The 22,450-nt window shown below is 54.8% G+C and overlaps 1 protein-coding gene across 3 annotated transcripts in view; it reads left to right on the top strand.

The window, feature by feature from the left end:
- Positions 1–21,831, top strand: part of LOC119389691 (serine/threonine-protein phosphatase 2A activator) — a 332,541-nt gene extending 310,710 nt beyond the window's left edge. For all 3 annotated transcript variants that reach the window (XM_049413688.1, XM_037657064.2, XM_037657057.2), the window contains one exon: positions 21,675–21,831. In XM_049413688.1, coding sequence (XP_049269645.1) covers positions 21,675–21,764 — 90 coding nt within the window. In that variant the 3' untranslated portion in view covers positions 21,765–21,831. The remainder of the gene's footprint in view (positions 1–21,674) is intronic.
- Positions 21,832–22,450: the final 619 nt, after the last annotated feature.

Below are 22,450 nucleotides of genomic sequence, written 5' to 3'. Positions count from 1 at the left end.
TGAAGAATAAGCGCGTTCCAGTATAGTGGAATGTACCCACTACACGTGATAACGATGACGCTGATGACCATGAAGTATAAGCGTGTTGCAGCCCACACATTCTCTTTCTGCCATGGATGAAAACAATCGTGAAGGCGCTCTCGCCCTCGAAAGACAAAACGGCAACGTCGACAATAAACGTTTCCCTGAGCTTAACGTCATATATGAGGACCCCCGCGTTTGTGTGTCAGGTCTTTGTATGATGATCGAGTGGGCAAAATTTACGGGGATTGGCGGTTTACCAGATTACCTCCGGAGCTTCGCCCACTCATCATCATTCACTTCGTGGATATGGCGTGATTTTTTTTTTACACCCCCCAAACAAGCTCGCCAATTCGTACAGTAGACCGCGGCGATCACATTTTCTTAATATTACAGCGCTGCGCGCCGCGCAGACCCTCCATTTCGAAAAACAATTCCCGCGCTTCTTTCCTTCGCAGGACCAATCCCCCTCGTACGCGCAGTGACGCGAACTTACCCATGGGCAACTTGACGTACCACTGAGCTCGTCGATTGGTCTAAGGTCTCAACAAGTTAACGTCAGTTCCTGTTCCCACCCACCGCTACGAAACTGCGCCTTGTTACTTGGCCTTGCGGTGATGCGGTTTCGGCCACGCAGTTCTTGGGTTGTCGCGCGTATATTCCTCACACTGCACAGCGCACGAGACTAAAAAGCCACCTAAACATCGCCCAATATTAGCGGTGTAAGCATTTTTTATGTTGGCTACCTTGTGCTGCCGAGCAAAACTAGCGCCGTGGTGTACCCAGAAATTCCCTAGTCAAGTTGACGAGAGCAACGAGAGGCCGAGTTGAAACTTGAAGTTACTTGATGGCGTGTCTTCTTTAAAGATATTGTGTATCTGTGTCATGCTTTGTTGTGTTACCTCGCGAGTGTTCGCTTAGAAGTGACTGAGATTGCTAAGACTATCACCAGCCTCAATTACGACGTCATCGACTCTGCTGTCGGTTTGGATGAAGCGCGAAAGAAAAGGCACACATACAACCACACATACTGCGCTACGTGTGGGTATATGTGGGCCTTTTCTGTCCCTGTCTTTCGCGCTGCTCCCTTAAGTTATGTTGAACCAACTAGCCAACAAGTTCACTCTTCAAGGTATCAGTGGTGTTCCGACGTAAGCGCCTGGTATAACTCAGTGCGCTCCAGAATGAGGGATTTGCCTTGCTAAGCTTCACCGCTGCACAGTGGCGTTATGCGATGAAAACTAAACGTCACGCGCTGTGAAGCTCTAGCCCTTCGTGGCCGAGAAGGGTTCGCTGCCGCAAAGTGGTTAATAAAACATTTACGGCTTCGAAGCAACTTAAAGGAATCAGTCATCTCATGGGACTGTCCGAGACGTGTGAATATTAAAGCTTACAGGTGTATTTATTATTTGACCTGAAATGTAGCAGCTGGCGTTTGAAGTAGACATCCGTAGTGGCGCCTCGTCGCAATTGTGCAGCAATTGTGCGATCACGCTTCAGACCACCTGATTCATTGGTGTCTTGTAATAATCTCTGTTGGCATAATTAAGTTTCTCCATGACACTATTCCAAGCTATTCCAAGAAGTGGCTTGATCTGTTCTCTAATGTAAAGATTTGCTGCTAATTCGTTTGCCAGGTAGAAGAATTGAAGAAACCTTTGCTATGCACTTGCGCATTTATTAGACGTTTGGGTGCTCGTACGGTGACTGGAGATTGCGTGGGAGCCTTTTTTGTATTAAAGAAGACAAAGCATCAGGTAACGTATGTGGCCGTTACGATTTCCCTGCTGGTGGGCTTCACTGCACAGCAAATCGTCGATGCACAGTACATGCTTTGTGGCATAACACAGCTGCAATGCCATAAAGCTGACTATAGTGAATCTGTCATCTTGTAGCGCGTATATATAATGTAAATTGTAATATATAGTGCGTTGAATCCAAGGGACAGTGCAAGCATGGCGTAAACAAGCAGGGTACGAGTCAAAACATGGGCGGCGTGCGCAGCACAGATTTCTTTGCGCTCCACAATGAAGGAATTGCTTTGTATGTTTTACCGCTACACAGGAGTGTCATGCGGCGAAAACGAAATGCCACGCTGTGAAGCTGGCTACCTGTGGCTGCAATTAGTTGCCGGAAAGATGTATCGCCATGTTGCTTCAGTGGCGCAAAGTGTCTGGTCCGATACGTACAGGTTTCACACGAGCAGGTTGATGAAAAATAAGTAATGGGAAAACTTTAACGGCTTCACGGCAGTTTTAGAACGAACAATTGTTTCGAGGGACAGTCTGAGACGCATGAATATATGTGCAGCACAATCTTCGTTTCATTGGGCTGCACATACTCAGTATATATCAAGACATGCACCAACTATATTTAAGCTTCAGACAGGCATTTTATGCATTTTTAATTACAGGTATATCGAACTATTTAGCGATGCCCTTTGATTCCGATGTATGCGAGTTTTACTGTATATACACTTAGCCGACAGTGTGCATTTGTAACACATTGGTCGGTTCAGCGAAGCATTTTGTGGTGAGGAGCATTGATTTTCCCGGCGTACATTTTTTTTCCATTATATGATATTTAGGAGATGTTCTTTTCACTGATGATAGGATATGTGAAAAGCACAGCAATGAAAAAAAATATTTCATAAACAACAGCTAGGCAAAAAAAGTTATTCACAGTGGTGTTCCATATATCGCGGCTTGATACCGCACGCATGCGATGGGGGCCATGCATGCATATGCGACATATATCGGTTGAGGATGGCCTAGATCCATCACCACGATGTGTTCGGTAGGCACCGGGAACTCCACTGATCTGATGAGAAAATAAGCAATCTGCATCGCTGCGCCTAGTACACACATACTGTGCTCCAAGTAGGGAGGCCGGCTTCGGCGTGACGCTCGATCGTTCGCGTGGTGGCTCGATCGCCACAAGCACTCATTTAAAACAAGCAATAATATTGATTATTCGGTGACTATCACGGAATCATTGGAGCTAAACGTTTTTCTAAGGCACCTTTTGGGAAAAGCTGGCTTTTCTGCAACCACAAAACAAGGCTCAAACAGCAGCTCATATGAATATATAGCACGCTAGCTGTTCCGATCATGTCTCAAACTTCGTCGTCCAAAAAGAACTAGCTTCGTAAACTAATGCGCTTGATACGCCAGCAAGGTTAACACAAAAATGAAACCTAATGCACTGTGCGGCTATGTCTGCGCAGTGATCTCATTGAGCTGAAACAAAACTGACTCCCCCTCCTTGCGAACTGCGTGCCCCTTAGTCAAATAGTGGCCCTTCCCAAAGAAAGCAGCAAGTATGCACCTTAATTCGTGCGTCCATTAAATCAAGCCATCTGCATTTCCATGGTTAAATCGCATGATCAACGTCTCGCACGCACGTAGAGCCACGGGACTAGGCTAGGTACATCTCGCTTGGAATTTCCTAGGGACAGCACCAAAAAGTGGTCTGGCAACGCGGGCATGTTTTGGTGGCTTTTTAGTCGCTCCCCTGCACAGCAGCTGCACGCGCTTCGGCTTCGACATGAGCAACACGTGGAGGAACGGGGAGGAAGCGTTGTCGGCTGCAAATCGAGCGGAGAGAGGGGGAATCTCCGGTAGCTCGGACGGGTCGCGCTTGCTTGGTTTTCCCATCGCATGAGCGGCAAGCGGGGTTCTTTTCTCTCGCGCCCCTTCGTCGTCTTGGAAAGCAAGCACGCATTCCTGCGGCATTGTGAACTGTCGCAAAGTTACGAAGCACGTGCGACAATGTAAACAATAAACAAACAGGAGGGGAGACCCACGCCGTGGGAGGCGCTGCGGTGCTGGGCGCTGTCAGTCAATGTGGGGTGAAAAACTCGTTACTCGAGTGTTGACCCCTCCACTGTCCCCTTCAAGCTGCCTTGAAAACGCGTTGCTTTGCTCGCACGCTGCACGCGTTCTGCACGTGTTTTTGAGAATTTCGCGTCGCGCGCGGTTAGGATGTACACGCTTCTGTCCGCGTGGCAGCAATTTGGTGAAAGGTCAGCATCTGCTCAGCCATGTAGCAGATGCGGAGCAAGTGATAGCAGACGACGCCGTCCTCGTCCGAGCGAAGTGCATTTCGCAAGTGAAGGACGACGCTGTTTACGACGTGGAGTTCGCACAATGTGCTCTACGTTCATAACTATATACCTGTTTTATTTGGTTTGCTGTGTGTACTACGCACTCCCTATGTTTGTTACTGGATGCATGGGTAAGGCCGCTTCTCGTGCATAGGTTAAGCGGCCGTGGCGCTGTGACTGCTATTAGTTGGGATACCTTAATTTACTAGCAACCATTCGAGTTATCGTGCGGTACGCAACACTCCAAAAACAAATGGTCTGATTTGGGCTTCTTTCTTTCCCGCAACAAAAATTGACATCTATTTCGCGTGTCCTTCCTTGCATTATCGCCGTTCTCAGAGCCTGTACTCCGAGTTCACGAACAGCGTGCGTACTATCAACGTGACATAGCATTATTAATAGAGAAATGACGAGGCCCCAGCTTTCAGAAAAACTTTTTTTGTGTGCAATCTGTGGGGGAAGAGCCAGTTGCTGTCAAGACATTTTATCTTGGTCCCTATCGAAAGTGCACCGTGTTGTACGGGCTGTACCTGCACACTCAGTAACAACTAGTTCACTGTATCTGCCAAAAAAACTAATCGACGTGCAACAACGGCTAATGCTTTTTTTTTCTTTTTTCGTAGTTGTGGTCGTGCCCACTCAAGCGTGAGCTTCGCATCCATGCCTGTCGTCTGCTTTTTTCGTGCCATCTGTTTGGGAATCGGTAGAATTTCACTGTTGGATCCGACCACTTCGTGTTTGCATGGCCATTGTGACAGTTGACGACGCAGAAATCGTTCTCCCCTTTCTGTCGGGGTGACATCGCGGAGCGAGGGGTGTTTCACGTGCAGCGCGCGCTTCGCAAATGCGTGGGAGCCAAAGGGAGCGGAAGGTTCGTAACGCTCAACAGTTGTACGCTTTTTCCGGCAAGGGAATGGCAAGCGCTGGCGTCGGCGCGCAAACTTGAGCAGGAGGCTTCCCCCCCCCCCCCCCTGTGTCGGAGAAGGGTGGCGAGGCCGCGCGAAAATTTGAAACCAGCTGAAACGGATATTCTAACCCATGTAACTTCCTTACAGTGTTGTACACGTTCCTCTAAAACAAGAACGAAGGCTCGTTCCTCGTTCCTTCCCAATCTTGGAACGAGTTCCCGTTGCAAGTTCCTTCAAAGCGAAAGGAACGCGTTCCAGTTACTTTTCGAAAAATGGAACGTGTCGTTACTTTTACGGTACATTTGAATTTTTAATCAAAATAGAGTGCGGGATAACCCTGAGGCGAAATAAGGTGAGCAATTTAAAGCTAACATCGAGCTACATATATTTTACAAATTTGACGTGGCCGGCAGTAGGTTGTATTGCTAAGCGAGCAGATGTAAAGGTGATTTTCTCTGCACCTTTGAAATTGTCAAAACTTTGCAGAATGACTAATCCTTGCCTCCGAAAAGCACCTGCCTGTACCGTAAGTCACGAAAGCAAATATGTCGAATGCCAGGTTGGCGTGGTCTACGAATACCCCTGTCCTGTGGCAAGAAGTACGTAGGCCAAACTGAGCAGTGCTTAAACGACAGGCTCAGACAGCACTGCAACAATGTTAGGAATGGCAGAGAGGGTCACCTGGCGATACATTGCAGAGATTGCAAGTGTGTACCGGATTTTCGCGCATGCTCCGTGATCGCCAAAAGTCGAGACAAGTGAAATAGGTTAATAATGGAGGCTAAGCATATTATTGAAGCCGGTGTTCGCTGCGTGAGTGTGGCCTCCGTATCTTTATCACAGAAAGAGTTGCGGTATCTGAATGTGACTGCTCAGCAATGAAACGTGACAACACTGTCTGTATAAATAGCACCTGCTTTTTCTTGGAATAAACATTGTTGGCAGTGGCGCCCTGTGTGTGTGTGTCTCCCTTTCCGTCCGTGTCCACTTCGCGCCTAATATTTCGAATCATGCAATACCAACACGCCCAGTTGATCACCCTCACAAGTTGCGTGAGTAGGTAACTAGGGTAAGCTCCGTGGGAGTTATATTTGAAATCGACGAGGAATTCGGGGATGTGCCAGCGCTGCCGAGGAGCACGCAGGGAAGCAACAACTTCTACGCGGGAACAGATCACTTAACAGACGGGCAGAAGCAAGAGCTAAGCGAGTGGCTATTCGCAAGTGTTTCAAGACACACCGGGCAGATGTAATGCAGGAGTGCACAGCATCCGCCTAAAGACAGGTAGTGAACCCAAACGAGCCTACAACCACCGTGTGCCTCTTGCCCTAAGAGGGGAGGTGAAACGTCAAGTTCAGGAGCTATTGCATTTGGGGCTGATATATCCCACAGAGAGTAACTTCGCGCACCCTGTGGTATGCGTAGCGAAAAAAATCACAGCATATCCACGGAGTGAATGATGATGAGTGGGCGAAGCTGCGGAGGTTCATCGGTAAACCGTGAATCTTCCGTGAATTCTGCCCAGTACATCATCACCGACGTGAGATCGGGCGCGTTTATACTAAAGGTTCGATGAGTTATGACGACTTGCAGCTCACTTTAATTTTACATGTACGCTGTGAATTTTCATTGTTTAGAAAACCATTGCTTTAGAAAAATCTGGCGTCTTTTGTTAAGCAGCTGGCGTCTTTTCGTTTTGCTTTAGAAACATCTGGCGTTCTTTCGTTTTGCTTTTACAAAACATCTGGCGTCTTTCGTTGGTTTATTTCATCAATCAACGGCGTTTTGAACAAAATTTTTATTGTTTAATCACGCACAGGAGAGATCTCACCAGGCACTACCTTGGAGGTAAACAATGGCTGCTAATGGGAATGAGAGACAGAAGAAGTCGGCTTTTAGCTAACACTTACACTTCTACTTCTCCTAACGTTTCCTACTGGAACATGCCAATGGCTGCTAATGGGGAATGAGAGACGGAAGAATTCGGCTTTTAGTTAACGCGCACGCTGCGAATTTTTTATTGTTCAACAACGCACAGGAAAAATCTCCCACCGGCACCACCTTGGAGGTCAAAGCGTAAGACTTGTTACGGACTACGACTACTAGTACTACTACGACGACGACTACGAGGGACGAACGGGTGCCGCCTTAAGGAGCTTCGCCCCTAAAAGGATGGGGCCATACGCCTGTGCGTTGATTACAGACAGCTGAACGCGATCACTGAGCCCGATGCGTTTCCCATGGGCCGAGCAAATGAGCTGCTTTACGAAGTAGCGGTAACCAATTACATCACGGTAATCGACATGCTAGGCGGGTATTGGCAGGTACCTCTCGACGAGGAGGCAGAGAAGTACACGGCTTACGTCACTCACGAAGGACAATATGCGTGGCAGGTGATGCCGTACGGTCTGCGCAACTCAGCTGCCACTTTTCAGCGTATCATGAATCAGGTTCTGGAGCCGCATAGGGAGTATGCCTGCTCGTACATTGATGATGTGGCAGTGTAGTCAAACACATCGGAGGACCCCATGGGTCACTTAAGGCAGGTGCTACAGACGATAGCTCAGGTGGGACTAACCGCTAATGCTGAAAAATGCAAGTTTGCACCGCAGGAAGTCAGGTACCTTGTGGGGATCGAGAGCGTCCTCCTACCTGGCGCCTCGTTCCCCAGCTGCCGCGCACGGGCCGGCCGCGTAGCCCGGGCGCACTTAGGCACCGGCAATCGCCAAGATGGCGGCCAGGGCGCCTCTTTGTCTGGGCGAGCCAAGCGTCGGCTCCGTCCCGCGCTGGCATGTCCGGGCACGCTACGCTGGCGCGCTGCGCGGGCCTACGTCACAACGCAGCGCCATTCCCCATTGGGCCGCTGGTGACATCCTCCTCTCCTACGAGCTAAGATGCGCCCGACGATTCGCTCGTGGCGGCAGATGCTCTCAGGCTAGCACGAGAGGTTGACGCACTGCTCTAGCGGGCGGCTTCTCGTTCGTGTGCTCGACCGCTGCCCTTTGTGTGGTAGTCTTAGCGCCGCTGGCAAGCGTACTCGATCGGTCTTGCGGAGTTCCCCTTACGGCCTGCAAGCCTGTGACTGTCGTACTGTGCTGCATCTTGGGTTAATAAACCCGTTGTTGTTGTTACCCTGCCTCGTGCGTGGTTTCTGCGCCGTGTCGGAGAAAACGACGAACCCGGCCGCAGCGTCGTCGCACGCAGCGGCAGTGGAGAACGTCACGTCCCTGCACGGTCGTGCCCGTAGGTAAGCCCAGTGCAAACCTATCTCCACATAACTGCGACGAGCGCGGCCACGACCGCCTGGACGGAGTCGGTGGACAGAGCAGGTTGAGGGCCCGGGCCCGGCGGGACAGGCGGCAGCGCCAGGGTGGACGGGACCGCCGCGGCACCGCCAGACTTCGCTAGGTGAATCCGTGAACGAAGGTGGGAAGCCTCGTGCACCACCAGAACACCGCAAGCGTCGCAGTAGGAGGCCTCAGGGTCAGGCGGCATCGAGGCACCCCCAGAAGCGTCGAGCAGGTCCGCCAGGGTGCGTCCACGAAAAGGACACGGGACGGACTCGGGGTCTAACCCCACCCAGACTTTGCGTTGCTTGGACCAGCGACGAGTCGACACGAAGGCGACCGGGGGCTCGGTGCCTTGTTGGAACGTCCACGTAGCGACCTCCCGACGAGGCGGCGCCGTCTTGGCAGGGGCCGGGGTAGCCGTCGACGGAGGCGGCTTGGACGCGGCCGAAGCCTGCGGGACCACCGGGCGCGCAGCCGGTCTCCCGGGCTTTCCCTTGAAGGAGCGGGACTTCGCGGAGGACATGACGAACGCGCGGGTGACAGCGGAAAGCAGAGGCGCAACTGAAAGTGCGGCCCCGGAGACGCGACGGGCTGGCCCAATAAAGAGAGCCTATCTCGTCAGATTGAAGGTTGCGTAAGCCAATAGGGCGTGCGCTTCCCTTCTCCCACCGACTACGCGGAGGATACCCGGTGAGAGAGTGAGCCGCCGGGGAAAGGGCGTTTCTCTCTCGAGCAGCCGGGAGTGCTGGGAACCGGGTGGGTAGTCCGCGCGCAGCGCGTGTAACGGTGTTCCCGGGGAGAAGGCTCGCCCGGTAGCCGTTACCGCTGCTGCTGGATGGCTCTCGCACCGCAGCTATAAACCTCCGTTCCCATACATGGAAGGGATAACGTCCCGCTACATGCCGGGGCGAAAATCAGCCTAGGTGCGATTTCGCAGGTTGTACCGGTGGCGTGGCTTGGAGCCAGCCTTCTCACAGCTTTCCTGCGGTTCGGTGACCGCCTCCCCCCCTCCCAAGTCGTTGCTACGGGCAACGAAAGGTTTGAGGTCGGAGACGTTAACTGGACCGCCGACTTGCCTCCCTTGGGAGTCAGCCAGCTTGTACACCAGAGGCGACACTTTGGTCTGCACTCGGTATGGGCCCAACCACTTGGCCGACAGGGAGGCCGAGATGCCTTTGGCAGCGTCACTCAAGACGTGATTGCGCCTGAGGACGAGATCGCCGACATCGTAGTGCACTTCCCGATGCGACCGGTCGTATTGAGCCTTCTGTCCAGCTCGCGCTTTTGCCAGGTTGGAACGCGCCAGGTCGAGGGCTGCGTCCATCCGTGAGCGCAGTTCCGCCGCGTAGCCAGACGGGCCGGCTTTTGTGGCGGACGCCCCGCTGCCGCCCCGCAGAACGCGGTCCATGGGGTTAGGCAGCTCTCTCCCGAAGTTGAGGAAAGCGGGCGTGTACCCGGTTGAACGGTTCACCGTGGACCGCAAGGAGAAGCCTATCTCGTTAAGACAGGCATCCCAATCCCTGTGTTGCTGCGCAAAGGCTGTCAGCAAGGGCTTGAGGTTTCGGTTTATCCGCTCAGTCGGGTTGGCCTGTGGGTGATACGTGGTTGTTTTGCGGTGCTTAATGCCAAAGGCAGCACACGCATCCACAAACACCTTGGCCGTGAAATAGGACGCATTGTCCGTGATCAACTCTGCCGGAAAGCCAAAACGGGTAAAGACCTCGGTCAACTTGTCCCAGATTGCGCGTGCCGTTAGCTTCCGAAGGGGAAACAGCTCGACCCACTTCGTGAAGTGATCTGTGACAGCCAGGAGAAAAACATGGCCTCTCCGGCTTCTTGGGAAAGGTCCCATAATGTCACAGGCCGCGACTTGCCAGGGGTGTTGGCTGTCGATCGGCTGCATGAGCCCGGGAGGCTTGCCCCCACGAGGCTTCACGCATTGGCACACGCGGCATGAGCGGGCGTAGTTAAGGGCATCACGCTTCATGCCAGGCCAGGTAGCAGAGCGGCACAACTTTTGAAAAGTCTTAAGGCCACTCGCATGTCCGGCCAACCGCGAGTCGTGGAAATAGCCGAGGGTGGCTTTCCTTAGACTGCGGGGTATCACCACCTTGAAAGACTCCTGGGGAGCTTCTTCAGATGGGACATAGCGCAGGAGAACGCCATCAGCATCAAGCAGATACGAATCCAACGTGCCCGCAGCAATACCAGTCTGCGTCCGGCACTCGGCGCCGACAGCAATACCAGCTGTCCGTTTGCGCCCGGCGGCTTGACCGCCACGCTCCTCTTGGGAGCTCAGCTCTTTGAGCCCGTCAACAATTTGCTGACAAAACGGATCGTCCTGCTGTGCCTTAAGTAGGTCCTCTCTGCTGAAGACGATACCGGCGGACGTTACAGGGTCTACCAGGTATGCGTCCTCACCCGAGGCGGTCGACTCGAAAGTCACTGCGCCGTCGGGGTTCGCGCCTTTCGACCCATTGGAGCCAGGGGCCCCTGAGTCTACTCGGTGCGAGTGCTCTTGGGAGTGGCGGACACAAGTGTCAGACGCCAGAACGGGGGCACGCGACAAGGCGTCGGCCACGACGTTCGAACTCCCTTTCCGGTAGCGCACAACAAAGTTGTACCGCTGCAAGGTCAACGCCCAGCGCGCGAGGCGGCCCGAGGGCTCGCGCAAGCGCTTAAGCCAGGTGAGTGCCATGTGGTCCGTCTCCACCACGAATGGCACACCGTCGACGTAGCAGTCGAACTTCCGGAGAGCAAAGACTATAGCGAGACATTCCCGTTCAGTCACGCTGTAGTTGCGCTCGGCGGCGTTAAGTGACCGGCTCGCAAAGGCGACTGGCCGGAGCACGCCGTCGTGCTCCTGAAGCAGTACCGCTCCGAGACCCAGGTCGCTCGCGTCCGCTTGGACAACGAACTCCCTGTTGAGGTCGGGCAGCTTCAGATCGGCTGTGGCCACTAGAGCTTGAGATAGAGCCTTGAAGGCGCGCTCTTGCTCTGGCCCCCAGCTCCATCGTGCCGACTTTTTCAACAGTGCGGTCAAGGGCGCTTGGAGGTCCGCGCAGTTTGGGATGAACTGTCGGTAGTAGTTCACCATGCCCAAAAAGCGCCTCAGGCCCTGAATGTTCGCCGGCGTCGGGTACTCCACAATGGCTCGTACCTTCTCCTCGCACGGCAGAACGCGACCGCTCTCGATGGTAAAGCCCAATAGTGAAATGCGAGTCTCAGCTATTTGAGCTTTCTTCGGGTTCAAGGTCAACCCGGCGGCACGCAACCTCTCGAGGACGTCCTCCAAGTGGCGGAGGTGCTCCTCGAACGTTCGAGAGAAGATGACGATGTCGTCGAGGTACGCCATGGCGTGTTGCCATTTAGCGTCCCCGAGAACGCGGTCTATCAGTCTCTGGAACGTAGCTGCAGCTCCAGAACAGCCAAACGGCATGCGGGTAAACTCGTACAAACCTCTGTGGGAGGTGAACGCAGTTTTCTCCGCGTCAGCCGGCTCCATCTGAACCTGCAGGTAACCGCGGCTAGCATCCAAGGTGCTGAAGTAGCAGGCACCGCCTAGCGCAGCCACGATCGAGTCAACGTTAGGCATAGGATAAGCATCCTTCCTCGTGACCTCGTTCAGCCGGCGGTAGTCCACACAGAGCCGGTGAGAGCCGTCTCTTTTGGGGACCATTACCACCGGTGAACCCCAGGGACTGTTTGAGCGTTGGACAACTCCGGTCTCAATCAACTCATCCAATGCCTGGTCAATTGCTTTCCTCTTTGCCGCACTGACAGGGCGAGGATTGCATTTCCACGGTTGTGCGTCGCCTGTGTCAATCCGGTGCCTCACCAGAGAGGTGCAACCCGGGCGTTCCGTGAACATGTCACTGAAACGTGTCAACAGCGACGACAGGCGTGCCTTCTCATGTGTCGACAAGCTGTCCGGCAAAGGCGGCAGCGAGCGATCCGAGCTGCTGCTTACCGGGGTGGTCACCGGCGCAGCCGAGACCTCGTCAACCACGGTAGCGCTATGCTCGAGAGAAAGCGGTAGGCACGGACCGTTTGCCGCCGCGCCGACCAAAGGGCCAGTCTTGGCGCCGGAATGAGAGACACGGGCCGAGGGGGCCACGCTTTGTCTCCTCTCCTCCTGCTCTCTCGTGGCGTCCGGCGACTTACGGGCAGCCGAGACCACGGGAGGTGTAGCGAATGGCCGTAGGGCGCCGGAAGGGCCGTCCCTGTAGCCTCCGCTCGCGACGTCTATCACGATACCCGTGTGCGCGAGAAAGTCGCGACCAAGAATCACGGGCACGGAAAGACCCGGGAGATGCACGAAGCGCTGTCGGCGCGCGCGATTCTCCCAGCGCACGACCAACCGCGCAGCGCCGCACGAGGTGGCGGTACCGCTGGCGAGATGGAAGGCAGTGTCGCAAGCTCGAATGCGGACAGAGCGGTCGCGCAAATGAGCCATAACCTCTTCGCCGAACAGCGAGATCGAAGCCCCGCTATCCAGCAACGCCGCAAACTCTCGACCAGCGATCGTAAGGGCGATGAACGGCGCCGGCGTGGCTGGAAAGTCATGTCCAGCGCGACACGCCATCGGTGCCAGAGGTTGGGTTACACCCCCATGCTCTCGTACTGCTGTAGCCGCCGGCGAGGGGGAGCTCACCGACGGCTCACCCCGTTTCCCGACGGGCGAGCAGGCCCTTGCGTCGGGTGGGGCGCGTTGCATGATCGCGCGGTGTGGCCACGCTCATGACAACGGTAGCAGACGACGCCTTTTCCCCCATCAGTGAGGGATTTTGGCGACCCTTGAGAGCTAGGAGGCCTCCGTTCGCTAGCCGCAGGGGGGGCTCCGCGATCGGATCGCTTCTCGTGCATTGGGGCACGGGGGTTCCGTTCTCGTTCGCCCTGCAGTGCAAAGGGGCACGCCCGGGCGTACGAGTACGGGTCGAGAGCGCGGTCCGAAACGTCCGGCGCGTCTCGTTGCTCTCTCACGGCCGAGGCCACCTCGTGATTAGGGGGATTACGGGGCGACGAGTCACCACCAGCCCACGCACAACGAGGCTCGAGAGAAGCGGACGGCGGCGGCGGCGGGCGGTAGGCTCTCGCCGCCAGTATGTCGCCCTGAATACGCTTCGCATCGGATGCCAGCTCGTTTAGGTCACGATAACGGGCGCTCCGAAGGTAAGCGGCGAAGGTTGGATGAGCCTGGCGAATGGCTCGCTCTACCTTCTCAGCGTCTGATGCCGTAGGGTCGGCAAGGAGGTAGAGCTCCTGCAAAGCCCGGACGTACTCGAGAAGAGATTCGTCGGGATGCTGTGTTCGAAGCTCTAGCTCGCGACGCATGCGGCGCTCGTAGTCAGGAGGAAGGAATTCGCTACGGAAGAGCGCCCTAAACTCCTCCATCGAACGAGCTTGGTGGCCGACAAGTCGGTACCACCGCGCCGCTTGGGCTGTCAGCGATACAGGCACTACACTACCGAGCGTAACGCTGTCGCTCAGCCCCATCGCCCGCTGATAGCGGTGCAGCGCCTCGAGGTACTCTGTGGCACTCATGCGGTCCGAATAACCGCTGTACTCGGGCAGAGGTACCCTTAGGCTACTCGGTGCGCCTGGCTGAGGGGACTCGAGGCCTCCCTTTACGGCACAAGGCTGCGAGCGCGCCGCTTCCAGCAGGACGTTTAGGAGCTGCGCAGCAGTTGCGTGCAGCGGCGATTGCTCCGAAGCGGGCGCGGCCGTAACAGATGCGCGCGCCTGTTCCCCAACATGCGCGTCCGACCGAAAAGGGCCAGTACCCGGCATGGAGGAGGGTAGGGTTTGCGCTCCGACTGGTGCTTGAGGCCTCACGCGACTGGCAAACGGGTCGACAGCGGAGCACGGTGGCCCACGTCCGTCGAAAACGTCGCCTACGCGAGTCTCCGGCCAGCGAGCGTCGGTGAACGCGGCGACGTTGTCGGTTAAGCGAGCAGGCTCGCGAACGACACCGTCAACCCTCTGCGCTCGCGACCACGGCGGGTCAGTAAGCGCATTCCCGCCAACACCTGAGTGCCCCCGGTAGGAAGGATCGGGTGCGGCGATTTGAGCTGTCAACCGTGCTGCTGACGGGGAAAGGCCAGCGAGCGGAGACTGCGCCGAGGACGGGCCCGTAAGCGCATGAGTCTCGAAGAGCTGATACAGCCCGTTACTGGCTTGGCTAGGACTGTGGCCTTCGTTCAAGCGGCTCGCATCACTGTAGGGGGCCCCGAAAAAGGGATCTCTCCCGGTGAACGAAAGCAGAGGGTCGCCGAGAGGGCCGTACCCCGTGCTGTCGCAGCCGTCCGCCTCGAACGAGATCAAGCCCGTCGCCACAGGATCGAACAGGAACGAGCGCCTCGAGGGGGTCTGCTCTGAAGCCATGCCGAAACCAAGTTGGGCGCCAGTTATGTGGAGATAGGTTTGCACTGGGCTTACCTACGGGCGCGACCGTGCAGGGACGCGACGTTCTCCACTGCCGCTGCGTGCGACGACGCTGCGGCCGGGTTCGTCGTTTTCTCCGACACGGCGCAGAAACCACGCACGAGGCAGGGTAACAAAAACAACGGGTTTATTAACCCAAGATGCAGCACAGTACGACAGTCACAGGCTTGCAGGCCGTAAGGGGAACTCCGCAAGACCGATCGAGTACGCACCTGCTCGACGCTTCTGGGGGTGCCTCGATGCCGCCTGACCCTGAGGCCTCCTACTGCGACGCTTGCGGTGTTCTGGTGGTGCACGAGGCTTCCCACCTTCGTTCACGGATTCACCTAGCGAAGTCTGGCGGTGCCGCGGCGGTCCCGTCCACCCTGGCGCTGCCGCCTGTCCCGCCGGGCCCGGGCCCTCAACCTGCTCTGTCCACCGACTCCGTCCAGGCGGTCGTGGCCGCGCTCGTCCCAGTTATGTGGAGATAGGTTTGCACTGGGCTTACCTACGGGCGCGACCGTGCAGGGACGCGACGTTCTCCACTGCCGCTGCGTGCGACGACGCTGCGGCCGGGTTCGTCGTTTTCTCCGACACGGCGCAGAAACCACGCACGAGGCAGGGTAACAACAACAACGGGTTTATTAACCCAAGGTGCAGCACAGTACGACAGTCACGGGCTTGCAGGCCGTAAAGGGAACTCCGCGAGACCGATCGAGTACGCTTGCCAGCGGCGCTACGACTATCACACAAAGGGCAGCAGTCGAGCACACGAACGAGAAGCCGCCCGCTAGAGCAGTGCGTCAACCTCTCGTGCTAGCCTGAGAGCATCTGCCGCCACGAGCGAATCGTCGGGCGCATCTTAGCTCGTAGGAGAGGAGGATGTCACCAGCGGCCCAATGGGGAATGGCGCTGCGTTGTGACGTAGGCCCGCGCAGCGCGCCAGCGTAGCGTGCCCGGACATGCCAGCGCGGGACGGAGCCGACGCTTGGCTCGCCCAGACAAAGAGGCGCCCTGGCCGCCATCTTGGCGATTGCCGGTGCCTAAGTGCGCCCGGGCTACGCGGCCGGCCCGTGCGCGGCAGCTGGGGAACGAGGCGCCAGGTAGGAGGACGCTCTCGATCCCCACATTCCCCCCTCCTAAGACCGAGGCCGCCCTAAAAGACACCGTCATAAAAAGATCCACCGTCACCTTTATTCTAGTCGAAAAAACTGAGGTCCACCTCTGAAGTATCGTCCATGAGGTCGTCGGGGGCCCCGGTGTCGTCGCTCGGCGGCGACTCAGCAGGATCCTGGGGCCGCGGGAGAGCGGCGGACACCGCAGCCGCGATGGCCGCGCTCGTCGCGGATTCATCGTTCAAGGCGGCCATCGCGGCTGCGGTGTCCGCCGCTCTCCCGCGGCCCCAGGTTCCTGCTGAGTCGCCGCCGAGCGACGACACCGGGGCCCCCGACGACCTCATGGACGATACTTCAGAGGTGGACCTCAGTTTTTTCGACTAGAATAAAGGTGACGGTGGATCTTTTTATGACGGTGTCTTTTAGGGCGGCCTCGGTCTTAGGAGGGGGGAATGTGGGGATCGAGAGCGTCCTCCTACCTGGCGCCTCGTTCCCCAGCTGCCGCGCACGGGCCGGCCGCGTAGCCCGGGCGCACTTAGGCACCGGCAATCGCCAAGATGGCGGCCAGGGCGCCTCTTTGTCTGGGCGAGCCAAGCGTCGGCTCCGTCCCGCGCTGGCATGTCCGGGCACGCTACGCTGGCGCGCTGCGCGGGCCTACGTCACAACGCAGCGCCATTCCCCATTGGGCCGCTGGTGACATCCTCCTCTCCTACGAGCTAAGATGCGCCCGACGATTCGCTCGTGGCGGCAGATGCTCTCAGGCTAGCACGAGAGGTTGACGCACTGCTCTAGTGGGCGGCTTCTCGTTCGTGTGCTCGACCGCTGCCCTTTGTGTGGTAGTCTTAGCGCCGCTGGCAAGCGTACTCGATCGGTCTTGCGGAGTTCCCCTTACGGCCTGCAAGCCTGTGACTGTCGTACTGTGCTGCATCTTGGGTTAATAAACCCGTTGTTGTTGTTACCCTGCCTCGTGCGTGGTTTCTGCGCCGTGTCGGAGAAAACGACGAACCCGGCCGCAGCGTCGTCGCACGCAGCGGCAGTGGAGAACGTCGCGTCCCTGCACGGTCGCGCCCGTAGGTAAGCCCAGTGCAAACCTATCTCCACAACCTTTAAATACGCACCCGATCCAGAAAGGGTTTTGGCGGTTCAAAAGATTTCTCGGCCGCAGAACAAACGCGAACTGCAGAGCATTCTCGGGCTGTGTAATTATTACCGCGACTACGTGCCCGGGTACTCTACGTTAGTGTTACCGCTAACCGATCTGATAAAGCGACGAGTCCCACAGCAAATACCGTGGAGCGACGCCGCGCAAAAGGCCTTTGAAGCCATTAAAGAACAGTTATCAAGTGCGCCGACACTTCACGCGCCTGACGTAAGCAAGGGCTACATTCTGGCAACAGATGAATCCGATGTAGCTTTAGGAGCATGCCTTGCTCAAATCGATGAAAAAGGCAGGGAGATGCCGGTGGCTTTCTTCAGCAAGAAGCTAACACCGGCCGAAACCCGTTGGGCCACGATTGAGCGAGAGGCTGATGCTGTTATGTGGGCATTACAACGTCTTGAGACGCGGCTTTTTGGTGCAAGTGTCACGGTGGTGACTGACCATAATCCTCTAAAGTTCCTCACTTTGACGTCCCCTCAGAGTGCACGGCTGATGCGCTGGGCGCTGGCACTGCAGATGTTACGGTCATGCACAAAAAGGGTAAACTTAACGCGGACGCGTTGTCTCTGCTGGAGAGCCCGCACTCGCTGGGGCAGGATATGAATGCATGCACTGGAATTATGCTGGTCATGGCACTGTGAGCTTTTAGCGGAGTGGTACATCTCTACTTTGCACTCCCTCCGTGATTGACCTGTACTACCCAGCCTCTACAGGAAGCACCAAGTATACCCGTTGGACATTGGTGTGTTGCATCACGATACGTTTATGCAACACAGTGGCGGCGGAGGTGTCGGACGGAGCAATGCGGCGCCTGCGACTCGTATAAACAGAACCGAGCTGCGGGCGAATGCCGGGGGTCGGTACGTATATCGGCTGGCTTCGGCGGCGTTTTCCTGGAAGCGCGCCTTCGGAAACGCGTGGTGATGTTGGCCGGAACATCTCCGTCAACTCCTCGTACGACGGTGCGGTGGGCGCAAGCCATTGCGGGGGACTCGGACAGCGACGGCAGCGAGCGTCTGCTCAACGAGCTCGGGGCTCCGATTTTCGATTTGAAGTGCTCGCCACGGACTGCGACTCTGCCGAGCTAAATGACCCGACGACTATGGCGTGGCAGGTCTCGATGGCTGGAGGCATCCGAGCACCGTGCTCGAACCGTGGGAACGTGACCTTTGCTCGAGAGCGCCGTGCATGAACTTGTGAAGACCCCGTGCAGCAGTGTTTTTAAGAGACCGGAGGGGAGGGTCCGGCAGAGACGGATTTCGGAAAGCGCCGAGTGCGCATCGGAATAAATGAACTGCATTTTACCCAGTCTAAGTCTCCTCTCATCAGCGACATACGAGCATAGGTCGCCAAACTCACTCATGAGTCGACTCACTCAGACTCACTCAGACTCAGATCGAGCCGTGAGTCTGAGTCTGAGTGAGTTCGAGTGAGTAATATTTTGGTGAGTTTGTGTCCGAGTGAGTCCGGCTGAGAAAAATTTCAGTGAGTCTGAGTCCGAGTGAGTCCGGTGGAGAAAAAATTTGGTGAGTCTGAGTCCAAGTGAGCTCTCAGGGCAAAATATATTTCATGAGTGAGTCTGAGTGAGCACCACACTTTTTTGCCGACCTATCGTTATTTCTACACAACTTCACCATTACTATCAGCCCTATGTCGGCTCACGTTTATACTCCCGCCGACTCACACATACTTCAAAGCACTAGCGTTGATACACCAGATCTATATTTATCAATCAAAGGCGTGGGTTACGTATTAGGGGGGGGGGGGGCAGGTTCGCCTCCCCCCGCAATCTCTTTCACAGAAAATTCTTGATAAAAATATATCTGGAAGTTACCTCTTTCAAAAAAATGTCCTTACTGGATTGCAACCACTGATAACTTATATTTGAAGGTACGTGGTCGAAAGGTGGTGCCAAGTAGAGCATCAATTACGCCAGATATTGGTGTTTAAGAGCATTGACACCATGGTCAAGAAAGGCAATTATACGCTAACCGACTCATGAGTCGACTCACTCAGACTCACTCAGACTCAGATAGAGCCGTGAGTCTGAGTCTGAGTGAGTTCGTGTGAGTAATATTTTGGTGAGTTTGAGTCCGAGTGAGTCCGGCTGAGAAAAATTTCAGTGAGTCTGAGTCCGAGTGAGTCCGGTGGAGAAAAAATTTGGTGAGTCTGAGTCCGAGTGAGCTCTCAGGGCAAAATATATTTCATGAGTGAGTCTGAGTGAGCTCCACACTTTTTGCCGACCTATGCATACGAGAGCCGGCTTTCTCGGTTCACACCGGAGAAAGGGGCACCACGAACTTCACTGCCGGGGAAGGGTGCGTGTCACGCGACCCGAGCCGAGGTGAGGAGCCCCAGGAAAAGAAACTGACATTGTTCGGTGGAGTTCGAGACGAGCAGGGTGGTGAAAGCCAGCGTCGAGAGCAGCAGGCGCCCAGTTCTGGAGGCAGCGGCACGAGAGGCCCGGGAGGGTGGCCGTCGACCTTGGTGTCAACCGAGCGAGGCTTCCTGGGCTTGCGGCAGCCTCATCGCAGCAGTTCTCAGGGAATCTGCAGCATTACACCAGCTCGACAAGAAGACTGCAACGCACCCTACAATCCTCGGAGAGCCACGTCGGCGGTTTGGTCCAGTGGCACTAAGTAGAGGCCGAGAGTTAGACATAACCGGGCAAAACCGACGTTCTCGACGAAGACCGAAGTATCGGCGATGAAGGCAACCAGCGAGGCGGCTGATCAACGACAACTCTAAGACGTCTACAGGAGCTTCGACGACGGGACAGGGCGTCGACTTTATCACCGAACCGAATCCGCAAACACCACGAACAGTAAAGCCTGTTTCACATGCGAGCGACCGAGCGGCGGGGCCCGCGGCGATCGAGCGGCAGCAGGACGCTCGGACGCGGCTTCGTTTCACATGCACCGCTTTTGCGCGGCGCGCGCTTCTGCGATGCGCAGTGATGGTTGTGGGAAGCGCCCGTTATCCGCGGGTTTCCTTTCTCCGGGCTCGCTTGTTTTGGTGCGCTTGGGTTGCAAGTTTCACCAGCCTTCTACTTCGGTGATCGATTTTCACGCGCCTAAACCTTGAATGATGAAAATGTGCAGTGTATCAGAGTGCAATTAAACAACTTCAGTAGTCACGTTTATTTCTGTTCCAGCTTTCTTTTTTTACCACGCAAGTCTTGTTGCACGCACATACACTTGGCCATGGAAAAGCAAAAGAAAGAATTTGTTTTTGGGGTTTTAAGCTTTCACAGGGCTTTCGGTGGCTTTTGCTCTCGAATGCCGCAAGGCGTTGGTGCGCCGTATGGGCCGGCAAGCGGATGCAAGCGGCCCAGTCGACGACATTGTGGGTTTGTGAAGCAGCTCGTCTCTCTTTTTTTTTTTTTTTTTTTTTTTGCCTATGGGCATTCTGCAGTAAAGAGGCGGCGGCGTTTGTCGTCTTCGGGGTACGTGACCACTAAAAAGAAAAAGAAAAGGAAAACAGTAAACTATTCGAACGTGCTGTACCAGAGTAGTAAAAAAAAAAAAACTGAAACATCTGCTGCGAACAAGTGCGGAGTGTCGAAGGGCCCCCTGTCCGGACCTATGTTGGTGTCACGATTAGATAAAAATACAAAAGAACAAAATGACACGTGCAAACGATTTGTCTGCTTTGATGGAAGCGCAGTAGAGAACAACAAAAGGAAAAGAACGCGGCGTTTTCTACACTGCCAGCTCGTTGCAGCGAATGTCGTCTGCTAGGAAACCGAGTCGGAGCGAGTTCCTCCCGGCGCGCGCGGCTGCTCTCGTCTCCATCCCTACAGTCACGTGCTCCCCGCGTCACTGCTCCCCCATTGGTTGACCTTGGGCAGACGCTCTGCCGCTAGCGAATTTTTCCAAATGTTGCGAAGAAGATCGCAGCGTCCTTTGGTCGCCCTTAAAACCTGTTTTCGGGCTCCCGCGACGGCAGCCGCTCCGCTCTTGGAGCAAAATCGCTGCATGTGAAACAGGCTTAAGAACGTTCTATTCAGATAGCAACACACAGAGAAGCCATAGTGGCCAGACATTCGAGTTAGGGGAGCAGAGCATCGCTTGAATGTTTTGTGATTTTAGTTATTGCGCTCTTGCTTAGAATTTTAGCAGGTGTTATTTTTTGTTTGTTATGAATTCTTGTGCGTTAATTTTTTGCCGTGTTCTGTGAGGTAAAGTGTGTTTGCCGTGGCACAACCGTCTCCCGCCTCTCTCCCTCACTCCCACCCACACTGCAAGCGCTCCCGGCACGTGCCTCGTGCTGCTTTACTCATGACACATGAAAGCAGCTTTCAGCTTTTAAAGTGGTGCAACCCATTCGAGGCTTTATTGCTGCTATCATTTCCACATAGCATCAATGCATCTGGCATCTAGTATTTCGATGTAATGAACCTTGTACATGACCATTTTACTAGTTCTGCTGAGACTTTTGATGACTGCGGAGTAGGTTACCTCTATGTAAGGATAGTTTATGACCGAGCCCAGAGCTATACATACCAAAAAATGTGAAGTGCACCACTTTATCAAAGAACTACACAGCAGTCAGGGTCACTTCCCACGGAACAACCTTGCTGTTCAGTGATATGCTTTTGAAATATACCCATTTTGCAAGGCTGAAAGTACTGATATGCACTTTATTTTCCAGGTTCTGGGGAAGTTTCCGGTTGTTCAGCACGTGGTCTTTGGCAGCCTGCTCCCATTCCGGCCGCACCAGAAGCTCGGCCCTCCGAAGTAGACATGTGCTATGGCCCTAATTTTGCAACTTATAATTACAGAGATTAAAACTGTGCTTTCCTTGCTGACTTCTTTTATTTATTAAGACAAAAGCCTCATCAAATGAGTAAAGTGACCATTGGTGTCGGCAACATTAGTGCGGTGCCAATAATATCTGATGTCATACGAGATTCCGAGATTATTCAAACGAGATGTAATGTCACAGATTGCTGAAATTTGTGATGCCATCATCACATATTGCAATGTAACCACATGACATTGTCGCATGGTCAAAGGTGGGCTGATCCCAGGTGCAGTGTAACCGTGCGAGGTGCAGAAAGTCGGTTGTTGGGGGGGAGGGGGAGGTATCAATTGACTGAGAAGAAAAACATGGCTTTTGGCTTCGACTCATCTTGGGCAAATGCATAAGGGACACTATGAGTTTTTATCTCGTGCTGATTCGATAGTTTGGGCATTCTGAGAAACATGGAAACTAATTAACCGTTGCACGATTTAATTGTATGGCAAACACAGCCTGATTCACTTTTCTTTTTCTTGGAAGTTGAAAAGAAGAAAGTGCAGTGCACACAGCACTTTACTTTCCAGGAGCTGCATTGCACCACTACTGCAAATTATACCCAGATGGTAGTCCTTTTGTCGCAAGCTGAAGGGCAGCTATAAGAAATGGTACAGAAGGTGCGAATAAGA

The sequence above is a fragment of the Rhipicephalus sanguineus genome, chromosome 1 (genome assembly GCF_013339695.2).
Source record: "Rhipicephalus sanguineus isolate Rsan-2018 chromosome 1, BIME_Rsan_1.4, whole genome shotgun sequence".
In the NCBI taxonomy this organism is placed as follows: domain Eukaryota; kingdom Metazoa; phylum Arthropoda; class Arachnida; order Ixodida; family Ixodidae; genus Rhipicephalus; species Rhipicephalus sanguineus.
This window is presented reverse-complemented; position numbering and strand designations above follow the sequence as displayed.